We start from the raw sequence: 20,159 nt of genomic DNA, 5'->3' as shown, positions 1-20,159 counted from the left end.
TCTGCTCAGCAGGGAGCCTGTTTCCCTTCCTCTCTCTCTGCCTGCCTCTCTGCCTACTTGTGATCTCTGTCAAATAAATAAATAAATAAATATTTTTTATAGATAAATAAGAAAAGCAGAGTTAGATACTGACTGTATTTTTCATTCTATACATAAACATGTTATATAAATTATATAAATTTATAAAATATTTATATAGTCTATAAATACAAAACTATATCAAATTAACATTTTATAATTACATTTATAAATGCTCATTATGTTAAATATCTATAATCCTAAGTGTCTGTAAGGGGGAAACTTGTCAGAACTACATTAAAAATTAATCTGGATCGGGACGCCTGGGTGGCTCAGTTGGTTAAGCGGCTGCCTTCGGCTCAGGTCATGATCCCAGCGTCCTGGGATCGAGTCCCACATCGGGCTCCTTGCTCGGCAGGGAGCCTGCTTCTCTCTCTGCCTCTAGCCTGCCACTCTGCCTGTGCTTGCGCTCTGTATCTCTCTCTCTCACAAATAAATAAAATCTTAAAAAAAAAAAAATTAATCTGGATCATTTTCCAATATGTCTTTTTTTTTTTTTTAAGATTTTATTTATTTGACAGACAGAGATCACAAGTAGGCAGAGGGGCAGGCAGAGAGAGGAAGCAGGCTCCCAAGCAGAGAGCCTGATGCGGGGCTCGTTCCCAGGACCCTGGGATCATGACCTGAGCCAAAGGTAGAGGCTTTAACCCACCGAGCCACCCAGGCGCCTCTCAATATGTCATTTTGACATCAGGCTTGTCATCAAACTATTTTTCTAATAAACTCTAAGTGAAGAAGATCATGTGTGCCTATAGGGATACTGAAGAAATTCATACTGGCAATGAATCAAAAAGGCAACAGTATCTGCAAAATAAAACCTTCAGTATAGCATACTTGACACCTTGATAAATAGCATTTCAGTTTAACTGAGATGACTTCCAGAAAACACACTTATAGCACAGCACACTTCAAAATGTTTAATGGTGCACTCTTCCCACAAAGTGACCTTAGCTCATCAGTACATTTAGTAATAATTTTATAGAGATAAATCATTGCCAGCACAAATCATTCTATTTCCTTTTCTATTTTAAAAAAAAAATTTTTTTTAAGATTTTATTTATTTATTTGCCAGAGACAGAGGGAGAGAGAGCGACTGAGCACAGGCAGACAAAGAGGCAGGCAGAGGCAGAGGGAGAAGCAGGCTCCCTGCAGAGCAAGGAGCCCGATGTGGGACTCGATCCCAGGATGCTGGGATCATGACCTGAGCCGAAGGCAGCTGCTTAACCAAATGAGCCACCCAGGCGTCCCTCTATTTTTTTTTTTAAAAGTTTATATAAGCTCTTTCAGAGAGCTGCAAGGAAACAGAAATAGTCTATGCAATCCCTTCCTTTTACAGAAGAGGAAACAGAAGCCTAGAGCTCTTTCATACCCATTCCAGTGTTCTTTTCTACATTAACTCTCTTGCAGTTCTCTTCTCTGTTCTATTTATTCACATTACTAACGCAGTAAAAAACAAAACAAAACAAAACCAAAAACACATCTACTTTGAGTTATACTTTAAAAATCAATTACAATGGAAAAAATAATTGTGAGTAAACTGGAGTGATATATATTACCATCAATAAATCTCTCCTTGTTCAATGACTTGGTGCCCATTTTATTCCATTTCTACTTTGTAAGTCAAGACTTGATATATGAAATAAAACCTAGGGGTGCCTGGGTGGCTCAGTGGGGTAACCTCTGCCTTCAGCTCAGGTCATAGTCCCAGGATCCTGGGATAGAGCCCCACATCAGGCTCTCTGCTCAGCGGGGAGCCAGCTTCTCCCTCTTTCTCTGCCTGCCTCTCTGCCTACTTGTGATCTCTCCCTCTCTCTCTGTCAAATAAATAAATAAAATCTTAAAAAAAAAAAAAAACTAAAATCCCGCTACTTTGGTAATTTCACCTGAGAGTCCCACTCAAAATTTTTATCTTCCTTTCAAAGTCAAATACTCAAATTCCCAATCCTTTACTGCTGCTCAAAACTAATGTTCACCCAAAGACAAAAAATCATATTTCTAGAACCAATTTAAGCACAGATGAATCTTGTTGCTATGTCCAATGTAGTAAAAAGAGCATAAGGCTTTGGAGTCACACAGATTTGTCTTGAAATCCACACACTCTTGGGAGACCTAAGTGGCTCAGCTGGTTAAGTGTCTGCTTGTGGCTCAAGGTCCTGGGATAACTCCACCGTGGGCTCCTGCTGAGCCAGTGGGGAGTCTGCTTGTCTATCTGCTCCTTCCCCTCCTCACACTCTCTCTTTCAAATAAATAAATAAAATCTTAAAAAAAAAAATCCATGCACTCTAATTTTCAAACTCTGAGGACTGAGGTACATTTTTCTCATCTGTAACTATATTTCAGAGAACTGTAATATTAGACAAGCCTAGCATAAAGTGGAAGTGTCAAAAAATAGTTATTCTTTTTTTTTTTAATTTGACAGAGAGAGATCACAAGTAGGCAGAGAGGCAGGCAGAGAGAGAAGGGGAAGCAGGCTCCCCACTGAGCAGACAGCCCGATGCAGGGCTTGATCTCAGAACCCTGAGATCATGACCTGAGCTAAAGGCAGAGGCTTAACCCACTGAGCCACCCAGGTGCCTTCAAAAATGTTATTCTATTTTCATCTTTCACACCATCTCAAACAAATACAAAATATCCAGGTAATAATTATAGTTCAAGAAGTTTTACTTTTTAAAGAATTTTTTTTCAAGATTTTATTTATTTATTTGACAGACAGAGATCACAGGTAGGCAGGAAAGCAGGCAGAGAGAGAGGAGGAAGCAGGCTCCCTGCTGAGCGGAGAGCCCGATGCAGGGCTCAATCCCAGGACCCTGGGATCATACATAACCTGAGCGGAAGGCAGAGGCTTTAACCCACTGAGCCACCCAGGTGCCCCTTAAAGAATATTTTTATGTTTATTTCTATTAAATAGTAAATAGAGCAGTCATTAACCAGATAGTAACAAGTAAATAATAACTGGCCACATCAGAGATGGTAATGGTTGACCAGGGATGCTTGGGCAGCTTAGCTGGTTAAGTGCCTACTTTTGGCTCAGGTAATGATCCCAGGGTCCTGGGACAGAGCCCTGCTTTAGACTGCTTGCTCAGTGTGGAATCTGCTTCTCTCTTTCCCTCTGCCCCTCCCTTCCTCACCCCACCCCCCGCCATGTGTGTGCTCTCTCAAATAAATAAAATCTTAGAAAGAAAAAAAAGAAAATAACCAAATAGAAGATATGTGACATTTTTTCTTTTAGAAATTTTTCACTTTCAAAACTTCTCTTTCCTTAACTCTTAAACTCAATGCTTTCTTAGTCCTCTGAAGTCGAATGATCAAATAAAAAGAGGTCAAAATGGAACTTAAGAGAGAATGAAAAACCATGATCTGAAGCTGGTGATTTCCATAGGAAATTAATATGGATATGTAGTAATGGTGATCATTTGAACTTAAGAAAGCATCTTTTGGGGAAAGAACTCTGTACTCTTTCTACTCTATAATTTATTGCCTATTATACAGGAGAAGTAGGGATTATGTTGTTATATGGAGCAATTATCTAAATTAATAATGTGTGAAATCATAAAATAAAACTCACATTTGCTGAGCATTTTAGAGTATGACATACTTTTCCAATTAACAATGAAGACAGGAATGGAATCCAGATATCTCGATCTCCATTTTAGTAATAGAGATAAACTGCAACATTTTAATACTTTCATAAATTCTAGTGTAATTATTTTATATTCTACTTAATTACATTTTACCAAGATGAATGTTACAACAATTCTACTGCTTATCAGGAATTGAATATAAGCTTTAAACTATGCTAGATAATTTCCCACAGTTTTCTGTTAACTCCTTCTATATTCAAGTATTTTCATCTTGACCCACTCTTCTGTAAGATGAATTTCCCTTTCCCCACTGATTTTCCACCTGTATTCTGATGTGATCTCATTTTTCTCATATACTTTAGACTCTGTCCCACAAATTATATCCACTTTTTTATATCTCCCTCTCCAAAGAGTCGTTTTGTTTTTTGTTCATTCCAAATAGTCATTTTGTAACATGACTGATTCCCTCTGCCATTCTTCGAAAAATTAAGCTCTCATTCTCAATTATCTATTTTGTTCATACTGCTATTATAAATGAGGAGACGTGCTAGAAGCAGTATGACTGAAAGAATGCTAGTTTGGGGCTGCTGGTGGCTCAGGCAGTTAAGTGTTTCCCTTTTGGTTCTGGCTCAGGTCATGATCTCATGAGCCATGGGATCCAGTCCCATGTGGGGCTTTGCACTCAGTGGGGAGTCTGCTTAAGTTTCTCTCCCTCTGTCTCTCCCCCTATTCAGGCTGTCACTGTCTCTTTCTTGTAGATAAATAAATCAGTCTTTAAAGAAAAAAAAAGGAGTACTAGTTTTAAAGCTGGCTCTAGCACCTTCAAGCTGTGAGATCCTACGCATATTCCTTGACCATTCAGAGTCTCTGATTCTTAACCTATCATTTAGGAAAAAGTTAACAACCCATTCTACAAGAGTATAATGAGAATAAATATAAAATATATATAACTAGCTCTTAATATAATGTCTTCTACTTTGCTATGGGATGGTCTGTTTGTCTACTCAGATCAGAGGTTCACGATTTTTTTAGGATTTTTTTTTTTAACTCCAGGAAATCCAGATTTTCTCCCAAATTACTGAAACCAGTGCCCTTAATTACAAACTCCATGAGATCATATATCACAATTTTTGTATCTCTAAATCTCTAATACTTAGCCCAGAACCCTTCATATATTAGATGCTTAATATATGCTTGTTAAAGAGTATTAAGCTTTTTTTATTAAGTACAGAAATTACTGGATATGCAAACTAAATTTCTTTTTTTCAATAGTAAACATTACTTTACAAAATCCCATTGCTTGGGGTATTTTTCTAGCTATATTCCCAGTATGATCTCATTACTAGCTAGAAAAAATATACCTATGTTTTTAAGCTCTTTTCTTCTGAGAAGCTCAAGGATTTTTTACACAGACCTTATCTCATCAATCCTTAGAACATCCCTGAGGTAACTGGAGATGAAAAGGAAAAAAAATAGAATATGAATCCATAATCCACATGAATCCATAAATTCATAAATTCTACTCAGAAAAACTCCCATCTACTTTTTTCAGTTTATATGCATTTTGCTACCATTTCTATTCTAAATCCACCTAAGTTACCTATTTATTCATTACATCTGGATATGCTGATGTGGGGCAAAAGCGTTACTATTTGCTCAAGAGAGCAAAGTTTTCAGAAAGTATTATACAGAGTAAGTAACACAAAGAACAACATAAAAATGACAACTCTAATTGCTTAAAAGAAAACTGACTACTGAGGCAACTGACTACAGGTTTACTTTAGACTACTAGCTATTTAGGAATTAGACACATTATTTTCTTCAAATTTTAATAATCAGAGACCAGCAGCCCAATCACAGCTTTCACTTTCTTCTGCTCCCCATCACTTGGTTCTTTTGTACCCTTATAGTAGCCCTTACTGACTACCCACCCAGGAACCATTATCCTCCTTTTCCATATTAATAGAATCCCACTTCGGTTCAGGCAACATTGGGCTCAGCCCCAGGGAATGATCATGACTGATCTTCTTAGCCAATTCTAGCAATCCTATTCCCCTTTCTAAATGATTGGTATAAAATTGGACCTGTGATCTACAACTGGCCAAAAAATTGAAAGAAGTTGCTAAGGATTCTTTCCTCCCTGATGAGAGGGCAGCAAGAACAGGCTACTTAATATATACACGTGCAAAGCTGGAAAAAAATTCATCTTTTGCCCCCAACCAATTTCCCTGTACTTGAGAAGTTGCCAGCTTGAATTTAATGCATAGAGCTGTACAACTCTCTTGCAACCACAAGTGGAAGACCAAGAAAACTTTAGTGATTCTGACTGCACCCAGACATAAGTGACTCTCTATCTTTCAGGCTTCCTGTTATATAAAATGTTATTTTTGTCACGTCACTAAGGATCAGATACTCTATGCCTTAAAGCTGAAAGCATCCTAATTAACACAAGTAGGCCAATAAATCAGAAAAGAAGGGAAGTACACATTTAATTACTAAGCACTTACTATTACATTAGTAATCTCATTTATGAAAATTACTAATCTTTCTATTTTGTTTTTATAAAAACAAAAGCTATTAAGCTTTTATAGTTAATAGTAAGGATGTTAAAATGGAAATCCATACCTGAAACCAAACTTTGTATTCTTTTTAAATATATAAAATTCCCTTCCTCCTTGTTTACAGTTCTTTGTTAAAAAGATAAACCACTAGCAAGCAAAACTCAGGAAGAGCTAAGGAATATCCATTATTCTTATAACCTTGTCATAGGATCTATAGCCCTCAACTCTACTTTGTATCAGAGTTACATGGAGATGGGTGCATGGCTGAGTGGCTCAGTCCGTTAAGTTTCTGACTCTTGGTTTTGGCTCAGGTTGTGATCTCAGGGTCATGAAATTGAGCCCTGGGTCCAGCTCCATCCACACTGAACACGGAGTCTGCTTGTGACTCCCTCTCCCCCTCACTCCCCTCAGATAAATCTTTAAAAAAAAAAATGACATTGGGGGAAAAGACAAAATATGTGTATATGTGTATAAAAAGTTTCAGAATGTCTAGCAGAGTGACCAAAATCCTACACCAAAAAGTAGGATGGATTTCAAGTGTAATATTCAATTTCCCAAGAATTAAAAAAATATGAAGTCAATCTCAAGTATTTCTTTACTTAAAAAAAAAAAAAAAAAACTTCCTTATTTCAAACTATTCCATTAAGCAAGTATCTATCAATAGAGAAACCACAAAGTTAACACTTCCTCAATTTTCATCTGTTCATGGAAAGTGATTCAACTTAAGTCTTGGCAACAAAAAAAGTTATATAAACACTAAGATTCAGCAAGGTCATTTTTTTATTTAGAAATTTACTAGAACTGGATGTTCCAAGCTATTTCTAATGTCTTCTCAACCAGAAGTATATTCACTTTATATTGACTTTATTAATCTTTAATTGAGCTTAATAAAGTGGGCATGCAGTATTTCTGACTTAAAACACACACAACTTACCTTCCCACACGCTCTGCAATGATGCCTTCTTTTGGTGAATGTGAACCTGGCTTCACATTTCATGCAGTTTGGAGCCTGAGAATCTGGTACCCATACAGGAGCCACCTCACCCAGAGTAGTAAATGGCTTTCTGGCAGAAATTCCAAACTGACCAGCTCTGAGATCATTATCTGGGCTTTCTGGAGCTAAAGCAAGGCACGGTCTACTGGATATCCCAGACTCGTAGCTTTCTAAATGTTCCCCATTTGTATCAGCAATAGAGATGTTTCCCAAGGAGGCATTGCATACACTGGTTGCTGAGTTCTCCCCTAATTTTGCTTTCCCAAGAACATCATTTTTGTTTTTAATATTATTTCCACTATTTGTAGGAAGGTCATTTTGTAAATGGTCAGACAATGGTTTTGGAATTTGAAGTTTAAGATTAGAAGGTTGCTTGGGTCTTGCACCACCAAAAGGAACACTGATAGATTGCAGGTTTGCTACTATCTTGGGTGAAGACTGACCGAGCACTGATGGAACTTGGCTACAGAAACTGTGTAAATAATTTTTCTTCATTAGGTCACCAGTGCTGTTTAAAAGTAGTCCACTCCCTTCTGTGGCTTCATTTCCTCTCTGCTCATAAATATTTGAGTAGCATTCTGACTTGCTCTCTTCTATTTCTTTTTCTTCTGTTACTGAATCTTCTTTGGAGGGTAAAGTCTTTGGAACAAAACAAACAACTGGGCTCTGCATTCCATAGGAATCACAATTAGATAGAGAATTTGCTGCTGGTGTATCCACAGTGGAGAAATCACATCCTTCACTTTCATTGGTGCAAGTTCCTTTTAAATCTAGACCTGCTTCTGCCATTTTATCACACTCTCCTCCACTATCATCGTAAATGTCCTCAGGCTGATTCATTGGCAGAAACTTCTCATTTTCTTTATTTATTTGGCTGTCATTCATATCATTTAGTTTAGTCAATTTCCAATTAGTCATTTCCTGAGAGTCAGAGAAATGCTCTGTCATATTAAGAAGTTCTGTACTGCCAAGAATTTCTTCATGTTCACAACCTTCCTTTTTGTTAGCTCTAAGATCACTAGGCACAAGACAATCAGAAAACTGTTCACAGTTATCATCCCTTCCAGACCCATTAGGCATGTCTGTTTTGAGAAGCAAAGGTAAACCAGATCGGAGAGATTCTTCAGTTGTCTCCTCTGTTGGCTCTTTTTTCATTAAAATCCCCTCACTCAAATGGGAAAAGGAGTTTGGACTCCCTAGATCTGTCCTAGCAGAGCTGGTCTGGCCAGTAAGAAGCTCATCTGGTATATAGTTCTCTTGCTTTTTAGCATCAGGACCTTCATCTGTTCCCTGGGATGAGACTATTGAATCAATTGTTAAACTTGCAATCACAGACATGGGTGGGCCTCTCCCTGGATTTTCATCATCCTTTAATTGTGAAGGGGAACAGACACTGGCTAGATTATCAGATGAAGTAGTACATGTATGTTTAACAGAATCCCCCACTGCACTTGATCTATTCAACAGATCTATTTGTTTCTCTGAATTCATATCTTTTTCAGTGGACCCATTTATACTAAAACTAAATTGATCAGTTTGTCTATTTTCGTTATCCAGTGAACAGCTAAAAGCATCCATGAGGGACTGACTATTATAATTATTACAATCCTGCAAATCGTTTTGTAATGTCCTCTTATCACAGTTATGCATGACGGCTACGACAAGAACATTCTTCTCATCCGGCAGACAAGCTAAGTTTCCACATTTCTTCTCTCCGACTTCAACAGTACTACATTGATCATCTCGATTACAGTTCCTCTTAATTAACTGATCTTCTGCAACAGCATTTTCATCGATCCACATTGTGCTGATCTCTGGATTCAGATTATAGTCCTGTCCATTAGCACAATGATCCTCTCCCTCTGTGGTCAAAGAAGCTGAATGAGCCAGAGAGAAGACTTTTAGTTGTGGCTGTGGCTCATTAGAAACTGCAGGTTCATTCACACTGGCCAATGCGGGGTTAAATGACAGTCGGTGAGACGGGGGATCTAGAATCTTATTCCACTTGGTATCCAATAAAATAGGAGAAACTGTTTCATCTGAAAAGATAAATAATTTCAATAAGTTTCCTGGTGTCACTAGAAAAGCTAGGACTCAATTAACTATATTTGCAAACATTCTGAAAATAAAATATTCCCAGGATATCTAAAAACAGAATATTCCTAGAACATGAAGTTTCTAATTTTTAGCTAAGAATAAAAAAAATATTCTTCAGACTGTTTCTATATTACATGTCGCCAAATGGTAATATCCCAGAAGATTCCAAACAACAAAAGAATTCTACCTCAATCTATTAACATAAAGATGGCACAGAGGCTATACTTGGTAGTGGGGGCAGGCAGTAGCAATTAGAAAGGCCTTCGATTGGCTGCATACAACATAGGGTGCAGACTAATCTAAGCTGCAAAAAAATTAGGGCAACTAATTGAGTAAGAGGGAAAACGAAGGAATTTTCTGTGGAGACAGAGTGATCTATAATCTACATTATGACTGGAATGTGGGTTACATTGATGTATTTACTGATCAAAACTGGTACAGTTAAGATCTATTCATTTTAATGTATTTAAATTTCTTCTTTAAAAAAAATAATAAATAAAAAAGGGCGCCGGGTGGCTCAGTCGCTTAAATATCTACCTTTGGCTCAGATCGTTATCACAGGCTCCTGGGATCAAGCCCAGCCTTCCGCTCCCTGCTCAGTGGGGAGTCTGCTTCTCCCTCTCCCTCTACCCTTCCCCAATGCTCATGCTTGTGCGCATGCTCTCTCTCAAATAAATAAAATCTTAAAAAAAAAAAAACCTGTAAAAACATAACAAGCAGTGAGTAGTGGATGAAGATACAAATGAAACAAAATTGGAACCATGTGAATTACTGCTGAAGCTGGGAAACTGGGTATACCAGAGTTTACTACACTACTCTGCTTTTTGTATGTATTTGAAATTTGTCCATAACAAGTATTTTAAAAAGTTTGCTATAGTATATGAAATTATACTCATAACTGTGTCACATTACTAATTAGGTTTATATTTATATAATTATCTGAGAACACTTGGCAGAAAAATATTCATTTATCTTATTAAATCAACCTACTTATATTCTATCAATAAGCATAATTTCATGTTTACTTTTTAAGAGATTATAACTATGATGATTATTTCTCCAAGTTATAGTGCCGTATGTATATTTAGAGAAATAAGAAATAATACACCTACTGTCTTTCTTGCTATCTTCTTACAGTAAATCTAATAATCATAATTCTGAAATCAATAAAGATATATTTTCCCCTCAATAGTAACATTAACCTTTAATGCCCCCTTAGCACCTTGTTCATGTCTCTATTTAAGCATTTACTAGACCATAACACTCGAAGTGTTATAAGTCTAGTAAATAAGTCAGGCTTCTACCTGACTTTTTCAGACAAAAACCATTTATCTCCATCAATGTAAGCCCTCACACACTTTGCACTGTGCCTGCTATGTAGTAGGTACACAATAAATATATGCTGAGTGAGTATCTACCATAGTAAAAGCATTGTGCTTAAGGAGCATAAAGATTAAATGATAGCTCTGGCCTCCAAGAAATACATAATCTAGTTAGAAAAATAAAAAATAGGTACTGTACACATGAATATCTAATTAGCCATACAGGACAGCATTATGCCTGGGATTCAAAGACAATTTTATTTAAATGTGGAAAAGAGGTCATTCTTAAGGGGGAACAAGTATAGACCCAAACACAACAATCTGAGAGAGCAATAAGCAAATCAGTTTGGGCTGAAAAAAGAATTAGTGTAAGCAAGTAGTGAAAAGAAGCTAGAAAGACCAGACTGTAAAGGCCATAAGACATCAAAATGTGTAGAGAATGGTCTTGAATACTGAATGTTAAAATCATGAGTTGCCCCAACTTGGGCTAACAGAGACTTGAGATTTAACAACATAAACTTCCTTTAAAAAAAAAAAATCATTATTTCCAACATGGTTCATGGAACTAAAAACGAAATGCTGCTTCTTACAAGAATATTTAATAATATTCAAACAAGAATGGTAGATCAGTTATTAAAAATGTGATTATTCAATTACCTACTACATGGGTATAATATTAATTATCTAGTGTTATCACAGTCTGTGCATGGTATATTTTTCATTTAAAGAAGGAAATTAACATAGAATGAAAAATCACTTTATTTAAAATATACTTCAAAAGATACCAGTCTAGAGGTGGTGATTTGAATACAATTAGTACATACTAAGATCTTTAAACAATAGTTCAAAACAAATATACGACATAGTTCCAAACAAGAATTTGGCTTCTGAAGTTCTTCTCCTAAAAGAATTAGTTTTTATAAGCAATGCTGTATTTCTGAACTAAAAGACAATTTTTACTGATTCAACAAAAATATATTAAAAATCAACTATATGCAAAGTACCCTACTAGATCTACAAAAGTCCTAAAGAGATTGATATAAAAAACTAACAGTTTTCTTAGAGTCAATGATATTTTAGAAGTACACTATTCAAGTGATTAGGTATAACACCTGTGTAGACATCTCATAACAAATAACTGATACACAGAGGGCCAAACCAAAGAAAGGATTGAGAAATTACCTGTATAAATGATTGAAACTGAGAGGAAAAGACCCCCTCAACCTTGGTATGTAGATCCAATAGAATCTCAAATGATTAATTTCACATTTATATGAATCCTATGGCTATGGAGTAGCTTTGGGTCATCAGTGGTAAAATATGAGAACAGTAGGCTATTCCACCTATCCTTCCTTCTCCACTTTCCTTCCTTAAGCCCATAATTCTATACGGCTTGGTTTATTACAGACCCAAAGCAATGACATTAAAATTAATCTCTCTTCCAAACTACTATCAAAGGACAACCTAAATAACTGGATATAGTAAAGGTCTGGAGACCATTTCTAAAATCACAGACTTCAGACAGAAATACATCACTTTGTAAACTTGTTACCTGCCATTTCCAGCTAGAAAAAGAGAATACCAGGGGGCGCCTGAGTAGCTCAGTTTATTAAGCATGTCTGCCTTTGGCTCGGGTCATGATCTCAGGGTCCTGGGATCGAGCCCCATCTTGGACTCCCTGCTTCTCCCTCTTCCTCTCTCTTATCTCACCTCTGAACCCCCAGCCCTGTGCTCTCTCAAGTAAATAAATCTTGGAAAAAAAGAAGAAGAAGAAGAAAGAAAAAGAAACAGAGTATCAGGGTAGGAGGGATCTAATTAATTACGGCTTACCCATTCAAATCACACTGACTGAGAAATTTAAGGAAAAAGTTTACCAAAGTAAAGTGAATCTTAGGCAGACATTTTATCTAACCATTTTGGCAGTGACTTAAAACTATAAATCTTTTAAAATTAGGTTTAAAATATATCTTTATTGATATAACAAGTTATTTTTCTAGTTTAGGAAATACAACCACACATTCTAAAGCTCTTCTTGACCATAAATTGATTGTATAAAGAAAGTTCAGGCTCTAGTTTCATAATGCCTAGATACTAATCATTCTGCCACTTATTAGCAAACTAACCTTAGGGAAACCACTTACTCTCTCTGTATCTCTCATCTGTAAAATGTAGATAAGATCTACTTTCATGGGATTATTTTATTTTTTTTTTATTTTTTATTTTTTTTTTTTTAAGATTTTATTTATTTATTTGACAGAGAGAAATCACAAGTAGGTGGAGAGGCAGGCAGAGAGAGAGAGGGAAGCAGGCTCCCTGCTGAGCAGAGAGCCCGATGCGGGACTCGATCCCAGGACCCTGAGATCATGACCTGAGCCGAAGGCAGCGGCTTAACCCACTGAGCCACCCAGGCGCCCCCATGGGATTATTTTAAAGATTAAATAATACAGTCCATTTAAATGCTTTAGCATAGTATCTGGCACACAGTGCAAAAAACATTAGTTCTTCCTCTGGATACTGAAATATAATGCTATTATCATTAAGATACTAAGTCATTTTATTTTTTTTAAAGTGTTACATCCTCTCATAACCCCACATTCTCCATATCATAAATGTATTCAAATAGATTCACCAAAACAAATTCTCACCTTCGTTTTGTTCAAATTCATCTAATACCTTGTCCAGGTTGTAAGCTTCTGCTTGAAAATAATTCTCCATCGGTGAGGAAACACCACTCAAGAGACTTGTTTAAACCTAGAAAGTAGATCAAATTTGTATTACACTTTCAATTTCTAAAATTTAATTTATAGTCAACTGATAACAGAAATACAAATGATCATGAGACTACTACGAACAATTATACACTAACAAACTGGAAAACCTAAAGGAAAGGAATAAATTCCTAGACAAATGCAACCTACCAACAGTGAATCACAAAGAAATAACAATTCTGAACAGACCAATTACTAATAAGATTGAATCAGTAATTAAAAACCACCCAAAAGGGGTGCCTGGGTGGCTCAGTGGGTTAAAGCCTCTGCCTTCGGCTCAGGTCCTGACCCCAGGGTCCTGGCATCAAGCCCCATGTCAGGCTCTCTGCTCGGCAAGGAGCCTGCTTACTCCTTTCTCTCTGCCTGCCTCTCTGCCTACTTGAGATCTCTATCTGTCAAGTAAATAAATAAAATCTAAAAAACAAAACAAAACAACCCACCCAACAAAGAAAAGTCTAGGACCAGTTGGCTTCACTGATGAATTCTTTCAAACATTAAAAAACAAATAAAAAGAACTGGGGTGCCTGTGTGGCTCAGTTGATCTAAGTGTCTGCCTTCAGCTCAAATCATGATGCCATCAGGCTCCTTGCTCAGCAGGAAGTCTGCTTCTCCATCTTCCTCTGACCCTACCACCTAGCTCACACTCTTGCTTTCTTTCTCTCAAATGAATAAACAAAAAATCTTAAGAAAAAAAATTAATAGTAATGCTTCTTAAACTCTTCCAAACAATAAGAGAGGGGGGAACACTTCTAACTCATTTTACAAAGCCAGCATTACCCTGATACCAAAACCAGGTAAGGACACTACAAGAAAGGAAAATTAAGACTAATATTCCTGATGAATATAGACACAAAAATCCAAAGCCAAAAATATCAGCAAATGAGATTCAATAATAAATTTAAAAGTACATAAAAAATACATTAAAAAATATGTAAAAATACATATACCAGGCACCTGGGTGGCTCAGTTGTTAAGCATCTGCCTTCAGCTCAGGTCATGATCCCAGGGTCCTGCAATTGAGCCCCACATTAGGCTCCCCACTCAGCAGGGAGCCTGCTTCTCCCTCTCCCACTCCCCCTGCTTGTGTTCCCTCTCTTGCTGTGTTCTCTGTCAAATAAATAAATAAAATCTTTTAAAAAAAAAATCATATACCATGATCAAGTGGGATTTACTCCAGGGATGCAAGGATGATTCAACATCTATACATCAATGTAGTACCACATTAACAAAATGAAGGATAAATCATATGATCATCTCAATAGTACAGAAAAACATTTAACAAAATTCAACATGCATTTATGATAAAAATCCTAAACGAAGTGAGTAGAGAACACACCTCAACATAATAAAGACCATCTATGACAAGCACACAGTTAACATCATACTCAGCAGTGAAAACCTAAAAGCTTTTCCTCTGAGATCAAGAATAAGACTAGGATGCTCACTCTCACCACTTTTATTCAATATAATACTGGAATTCCTAGCAAAAACAATTAGGAAGAAAAAGAAACAAAAGGTATCTGAATCAGAAAAGAGAAGTAAAACTGTCTGCACCTGCTGGTGACATGATATTATATATAAAACATCCTAAAGACTACACACACACACACACACACACACACACACACACACAACCCTATTAGAATAAATGAATTCAGTAACATTGCAAGATTAAGTCAACACATAAGCAGTGCTTGGCTGGCTAAGTCAGGAAAACATGCAGCTCTTGTTCTCTGGTTCATGAGTTAAGCCCCACAAGTGGCACAGAGTTTTAAATTTTTGAAATTAAAATTTAATTAAGTTTAATTAAAATTAAAATTTTAAAAAATTTTTAAAAAGTGAACACACAGAAATCAGTTGGGTTTCTACACACTAACACCAAATTATCAGAAAGAGAAATTAAGCAAACCATACCATTTACAATTGCATCAAAAAGAATAAAATTCCTAGGAATAAATATAATGAAGGAGGTGAAAGATCTGTACTCTGAAGACAGTGATGAAATAACTGGAAGACAGAGGCATGGAAAGATATTCTGGGCTCATGGATTAGAAGAATTAATATTGTTAAAACGTTCTTACTACCCAAAGCAATCTACAGATTCAATGTAATCCCTATCAAAATTTCAATGGCATTTTTCACAAAAATATTTAAAAATCCAATAATTTGTCTGGATCCACAAAAGATCCTGAATAGCCAAAGCAGTCTTGAGAAAGAACAAAGCTGGAACCATCACAATTCTTGATTTCAAACTATATTACAAAGATATCTATAGTAATCAAAACAGTATGGTATTGGCATAAAAACAGCCCCATCAATCAATGTAACAGAAAAGAGATCCCAGGAATAAAACCACATGTGTATGGTCAATTAATTTATGACAAATGAGCCAACAATAAATATACAAGAGAGGATAATCTTTTCAATAAATGGTGCTGGGAAACCTGGACAGCCACATGCAAAAGAATGAAACCATACACCTATCTTGTATCATACACAAAGATCAACACAAAGGTCAACTTTACTCAACATGGATTAAGGATTTGAACATAAGACCTGAAACCAGGGGCACCTGGGTGGCTCAGTGGGTTAAGCCGCTGCCTTCGGCTCAGGTCATGATCTCGGGGTCCTGGGATCGAGTCCCGCATCAGGCTCTCTGCTCAGCCTGCTTCCCTCTCTCTCTCTCTCTCTGCCTACTTGTGATCTTTCTCTGTCAAATAAATAAATAAAATCTTTAAAAAAAAAAAAAAAGACCTGAAACCATAAAACTCCTACAATAAAACAGGCAGTAATAAGCTCTTTGACATTGTCTTAGAGATGAGTTTTTGCATTTGACTCCAAAAGCAAAGGCAAGAAAAACAAAAATACAAACAGGTGGAACTACATCAAGCCAAAAAGCTTCTGCACAGCTGAGGAAACTATCAACAAAATGAAAAGCAACCCACTGAATGGGAGGAAATATTTGCAAATCATTTATCAAATAAGAGTTAATATCCAAAATACATTCAGAACACACACAACTTGACTGCAAAAAAACCCAAACAATCCAATTAAAAAACACACAGAAAGCCAACAGACACATGAAAAGATGCTCAACATGACTAAATATCAGAGAAATGCAAATGAAAAACCAAAATCAAATCACACCTGTTAGAATGGCTAATATCAGGGTGCCTGGGCAGCTCAGTTGGTTAAGCAACTGCCTTCACCTCAGGTCACAATCCTGGAGTCCCAGGATAGAGACCCGTATCAGGCTCCCTGCCTTCTGATCCTCACCCTCATTCTCTCTCTCTCTCTCTCAAATACATTTCAAAAAATCTATAAAGAAAAGAAAAAAAAAAAAAAAGAAAAAGAATGGCTACTATCAAAAAGGTAAGAAATAACAAGTGTTGGTGAGGACATAGGGGAAAAAGGGACCCTTGTATGCTGTTGCTAGGAATCCAAACTGTATGAAAAAGAATATAGAGGTTTCTCAAAAAATTAAAAATAGAACTACCATATGATTCAGCAATTCCTCTACTAGGTATTTATTTTTAAAAATGAAAATACACATACCATAACTATGTGTGAAGTGATGGATATTAACTAAACTTATTGTGGTAATCAATACCTATATATATCAAATCATTATGCTATACACCTTAAACTAATTCAATGTTATTTGTCAATTATATATCAATAAACTGGAAAAAAGTGAAAAAAATACATAGATTTATGAATATTTATATAATTTATAAATCTTAAATATACAAGAATAAAATCTCTTATAAATCTATTCAGACCATGGTAAACTATAAAATTCATCATCCCCACTAGAGGTAGTCTAAGATTTTTAACCCAATAAAGTCTAGAAAAGTATAAGCTGACAATAATCAAAATGTAATTATAGAAGACAAACTTGGCGCATTTGAACAGGCTATGTTTCAAAAGATAAAATCCAGATGCTGACAGAAAATCATTTCTTTGAGATAAAACTACATTTCTATTTGAAAAGAAAGTTTTTAAGGAATTGTACCCAAATGGGGTGCCTGGGTGGCTCACGGGGTTAAAGCCTCTGCCTTTGGCTCAGGTCATGATCCCAGGGTCCTAGGATCAAGCCCCACATCGAGCTCTCTGCTCAGCATGGAGCCTCCTTCCTCCTCTCTCTGCCTGCCTCTCTGGCTACTTGTGATCTCTGTCTGTCAAATAAATAAATAAAATCTTTTAAAGAATCATACCAAATGGAACAAGAAAGTTCAAGCATTTTCCCCCTCTACTATAATGACGGCCATACTTATCTATCTCCTTAATTTCTCAGAATGTTCTTTCCAAACTGAAAATTCTGCTTGGCTTCTTACTGGCAAATAGGGAGGCAGATTGAGAGGAAATAATATTATAATTCCCCTAAAATGTCTGAGTAAGGAAAACATTAAGAAGAGGAAAAATTTTTAAATGTAATATACTACGGAGAATTCTCCTACATTGTTGGTGGGAATGCAAGCTGATGCAACCACTCTGGAAAACAGCATGGAGGTTTCTCAAAAAGTTGAAAATAGAGCTACCCTACGACCCAGCAATCGAACTACTGGGTATTTACCCTAAAAATACAAACATAATGATCCAAAGGGGCACGTGCACTTGAATGTTTATAGCAGCAATGTCCACAATAGCCAAACTATGGAAAGAACCTAGATGTCCATTAACAGATAAATGAATAAAGAAGATGTGGTGTACAGGGACACCTGGGTGGCTCAGTTGGTTGAGCAGCTGCCTTCGGCTCAGGTCATGCTCCCAGCCTCCTGGGATCGAGTCCCACATCGAGCTCCTTGCTCAGCAGGAAGCCTGCCTCTACCTCTGCCTCTGCCTGCCACTCTATCTGCCTGTGCTCACTCTCTCTGTCAAATAAATAAATAAAATCTTAAAAAAAAAAAAAAAAAGAAGATGTGGTGTACATATACAATGGAATACTATGCAGTCATCAAAAGAAATGAAATCTTGCCATTTGCAATGATGTGGATGGAACCCGAGGGTATTATGCTGAGTAAAACAAGTCAATCAGAGAAAGAAAATTATCATATGATCTCCCTGATATGAAGAATTTGAGAGACAACATGGGGGGCTTGGGGGGTAAGTAAGGAAAAAATGAAACAAGATGGGATCGGGATGGAGACAAACCACAAGAGAGACTTAATCTCACAAAACTGAGGATTGTGGTGGGGGGTGGTGGGTAGGGATAGGGTGGATGGATTATGGACATTGGGGAGGGTATGTGCTATGGTGAGTGTACACCTGGCGATTCACAGACCTGTACCCCTGGGGCTAATAATACATTATTAATAAAAAATTTTTAAATGTAAAATACTGCTATTACAAACTTTAAGGTAAATATAAAATGCGGTGAATTTTCTTTGACTTACAGTGTTTCTCCTTGAGACATATAAAAGTGTGAATATTATTTCTTTCATTTTGCCAATTTTAAAAAAAAGCTCAGGGGATTTAATGGGTTCATTCAAGTATTTCCTCATGATTATTCATTCAATCCACTTTTGTTTATGGTCTGGCTCCTGTTAAATGATTTAAGTTTAGGTAGACAAATAGGCTGCATAATAATACCCTAATAGTTTTTCTTAAATCTATCTTTATAGTTCAAAATCATTTTCATATACATGCCATTTTATTTTTATAAAAACTGCATATTTAGGGGTGCCTGGTGGCTCAGTGGGTTAAGCCTCTGCCTTCAGCTCCGGTCATGATCTCAGGGTCCTGGGACTGAGACCACATCAGGATTTCTTCTCAGCAGGGAGCCTGCTTCCCTCTCTCTCTGCCTACTTGTGATCTTTCTCTCTGCCCAATAAATAAATAAAATCTTTTAAAAAAAAAACCCTGCATATTTAAACTTTCTAATGCTAAGAGCACACATGAAATTTCTCACAAACAATGTGCTAATCTAGCACATTTAATATACATGTACAATACTCAGCATTTCATAGTCAAAATACTAATAAATAATTGGATTCAACATATTTATTGTGCGTCTACTGTGTACAGGGTATTGTAATCAACTGATTTTCAGACATCATCCTTAACATCAAGAAGCTTATAACTATCATATGATCTCCCTGATATGAGGAAGTGGTGAGGCAACATGGGGGGATTAGGGGGTAGGAGAAGAATAAATGAAACAAGATGGGATTGGGAGGGAGACAAACCATAAGTGACTCTTAATCTCACAAAACAAACTGAGGTTGCTGGGGGCAGGGGGGTTGGGAGAAGGGAGGTGGGGTTATGAACATTGGGGAGGGTATGTGCTATGGTGAGTGCTGTGAAGTGTGTAAACCTGGCGATTCACAGACCTGTACCCCGGGGGATAAAAATATATGATTATAAAAAATAAAAAATTTTTTTAAAAGAAGCTTATAACTTAATGGTAAACAATGCTAAATAAGAAAATTAATATAATAAATGATTTTAATAACACAATACAAGAGACACAAAGCCTACTTGATTAATTTGTTAGAGGAAATTAACAGATAAGTGCTACAGAGTAAGTACTATAAAAGTTCAAGAAATGGGTAGAACCACCATGTGGATGGTCAAGGAAGCATTATTTATGGATTTGAGGTGGGTCCAGAAGGAAGGAAAAATTTTAACAGATATTCCAGATAGCAAGATACTGAAGTGAAATTTCAAACAGGGAGAGACATACAAGGAGTTATCTAGGGATGGGCATTTATTGATGGATCAGTGAAACTGGATCAAGAATTTATTTATATAGTTAA

General features: G+C 36.5%; 1 protein-coding gene across 3 annotated transcripts in view; it reads right to left on the bottom strand.

Annotated features, from left to right (window-relative positions):
- Positions 1-20,159, bottom strand: part of ZFYVE9 (zinc finger FYVE-type containing 9) — a 202,779-nt gene that overhangs the window by 111,723 nt on the left and 70,897 nt on the right. For all 3 annotated transcript variants that reach the window (XM_004774466.3, XM_004774465.3, XM_045064515.1), the window contains 2 exons: positions 13,279-13,384; positions 7,155-9,253 (listed from right to left, as the gene is read on the bottom strand). In XM_004774466.3, the coding sequence (XP_004774523.1) occupies positions 7,155-9,253; positions 13,279-13,348 (2,169 nt within the window). In that variant the 5' untranslated portion in view covers positions 13,349-13,384. The remainder of the gene's footprint in view (positions 1-7,154; positions 9,254-13,278; positions 13,385-20,159) is intronic.

Source organism: Mustela putorius, unplaced genomic scaffold (genome assembly GCF_011764305.1).
Source record: "Mustela putorius furo isolate JIRA1106 unplaced genomic scaffold, ASM1176430v1.1 tig00003853_pilon_pilon_pilon, whole genome shotgun sequence".
NCBI lineage: Eukaryota > Metazoa > Chordata > Mammalia > Carnivora > Mustelidae > Mustela > Mustela putorius.
The sequence above is the reverse complement of the archived record's forward strand: the minus strand, read 5'-3'. Positions and strand labels throughout refer to the sequence as shown.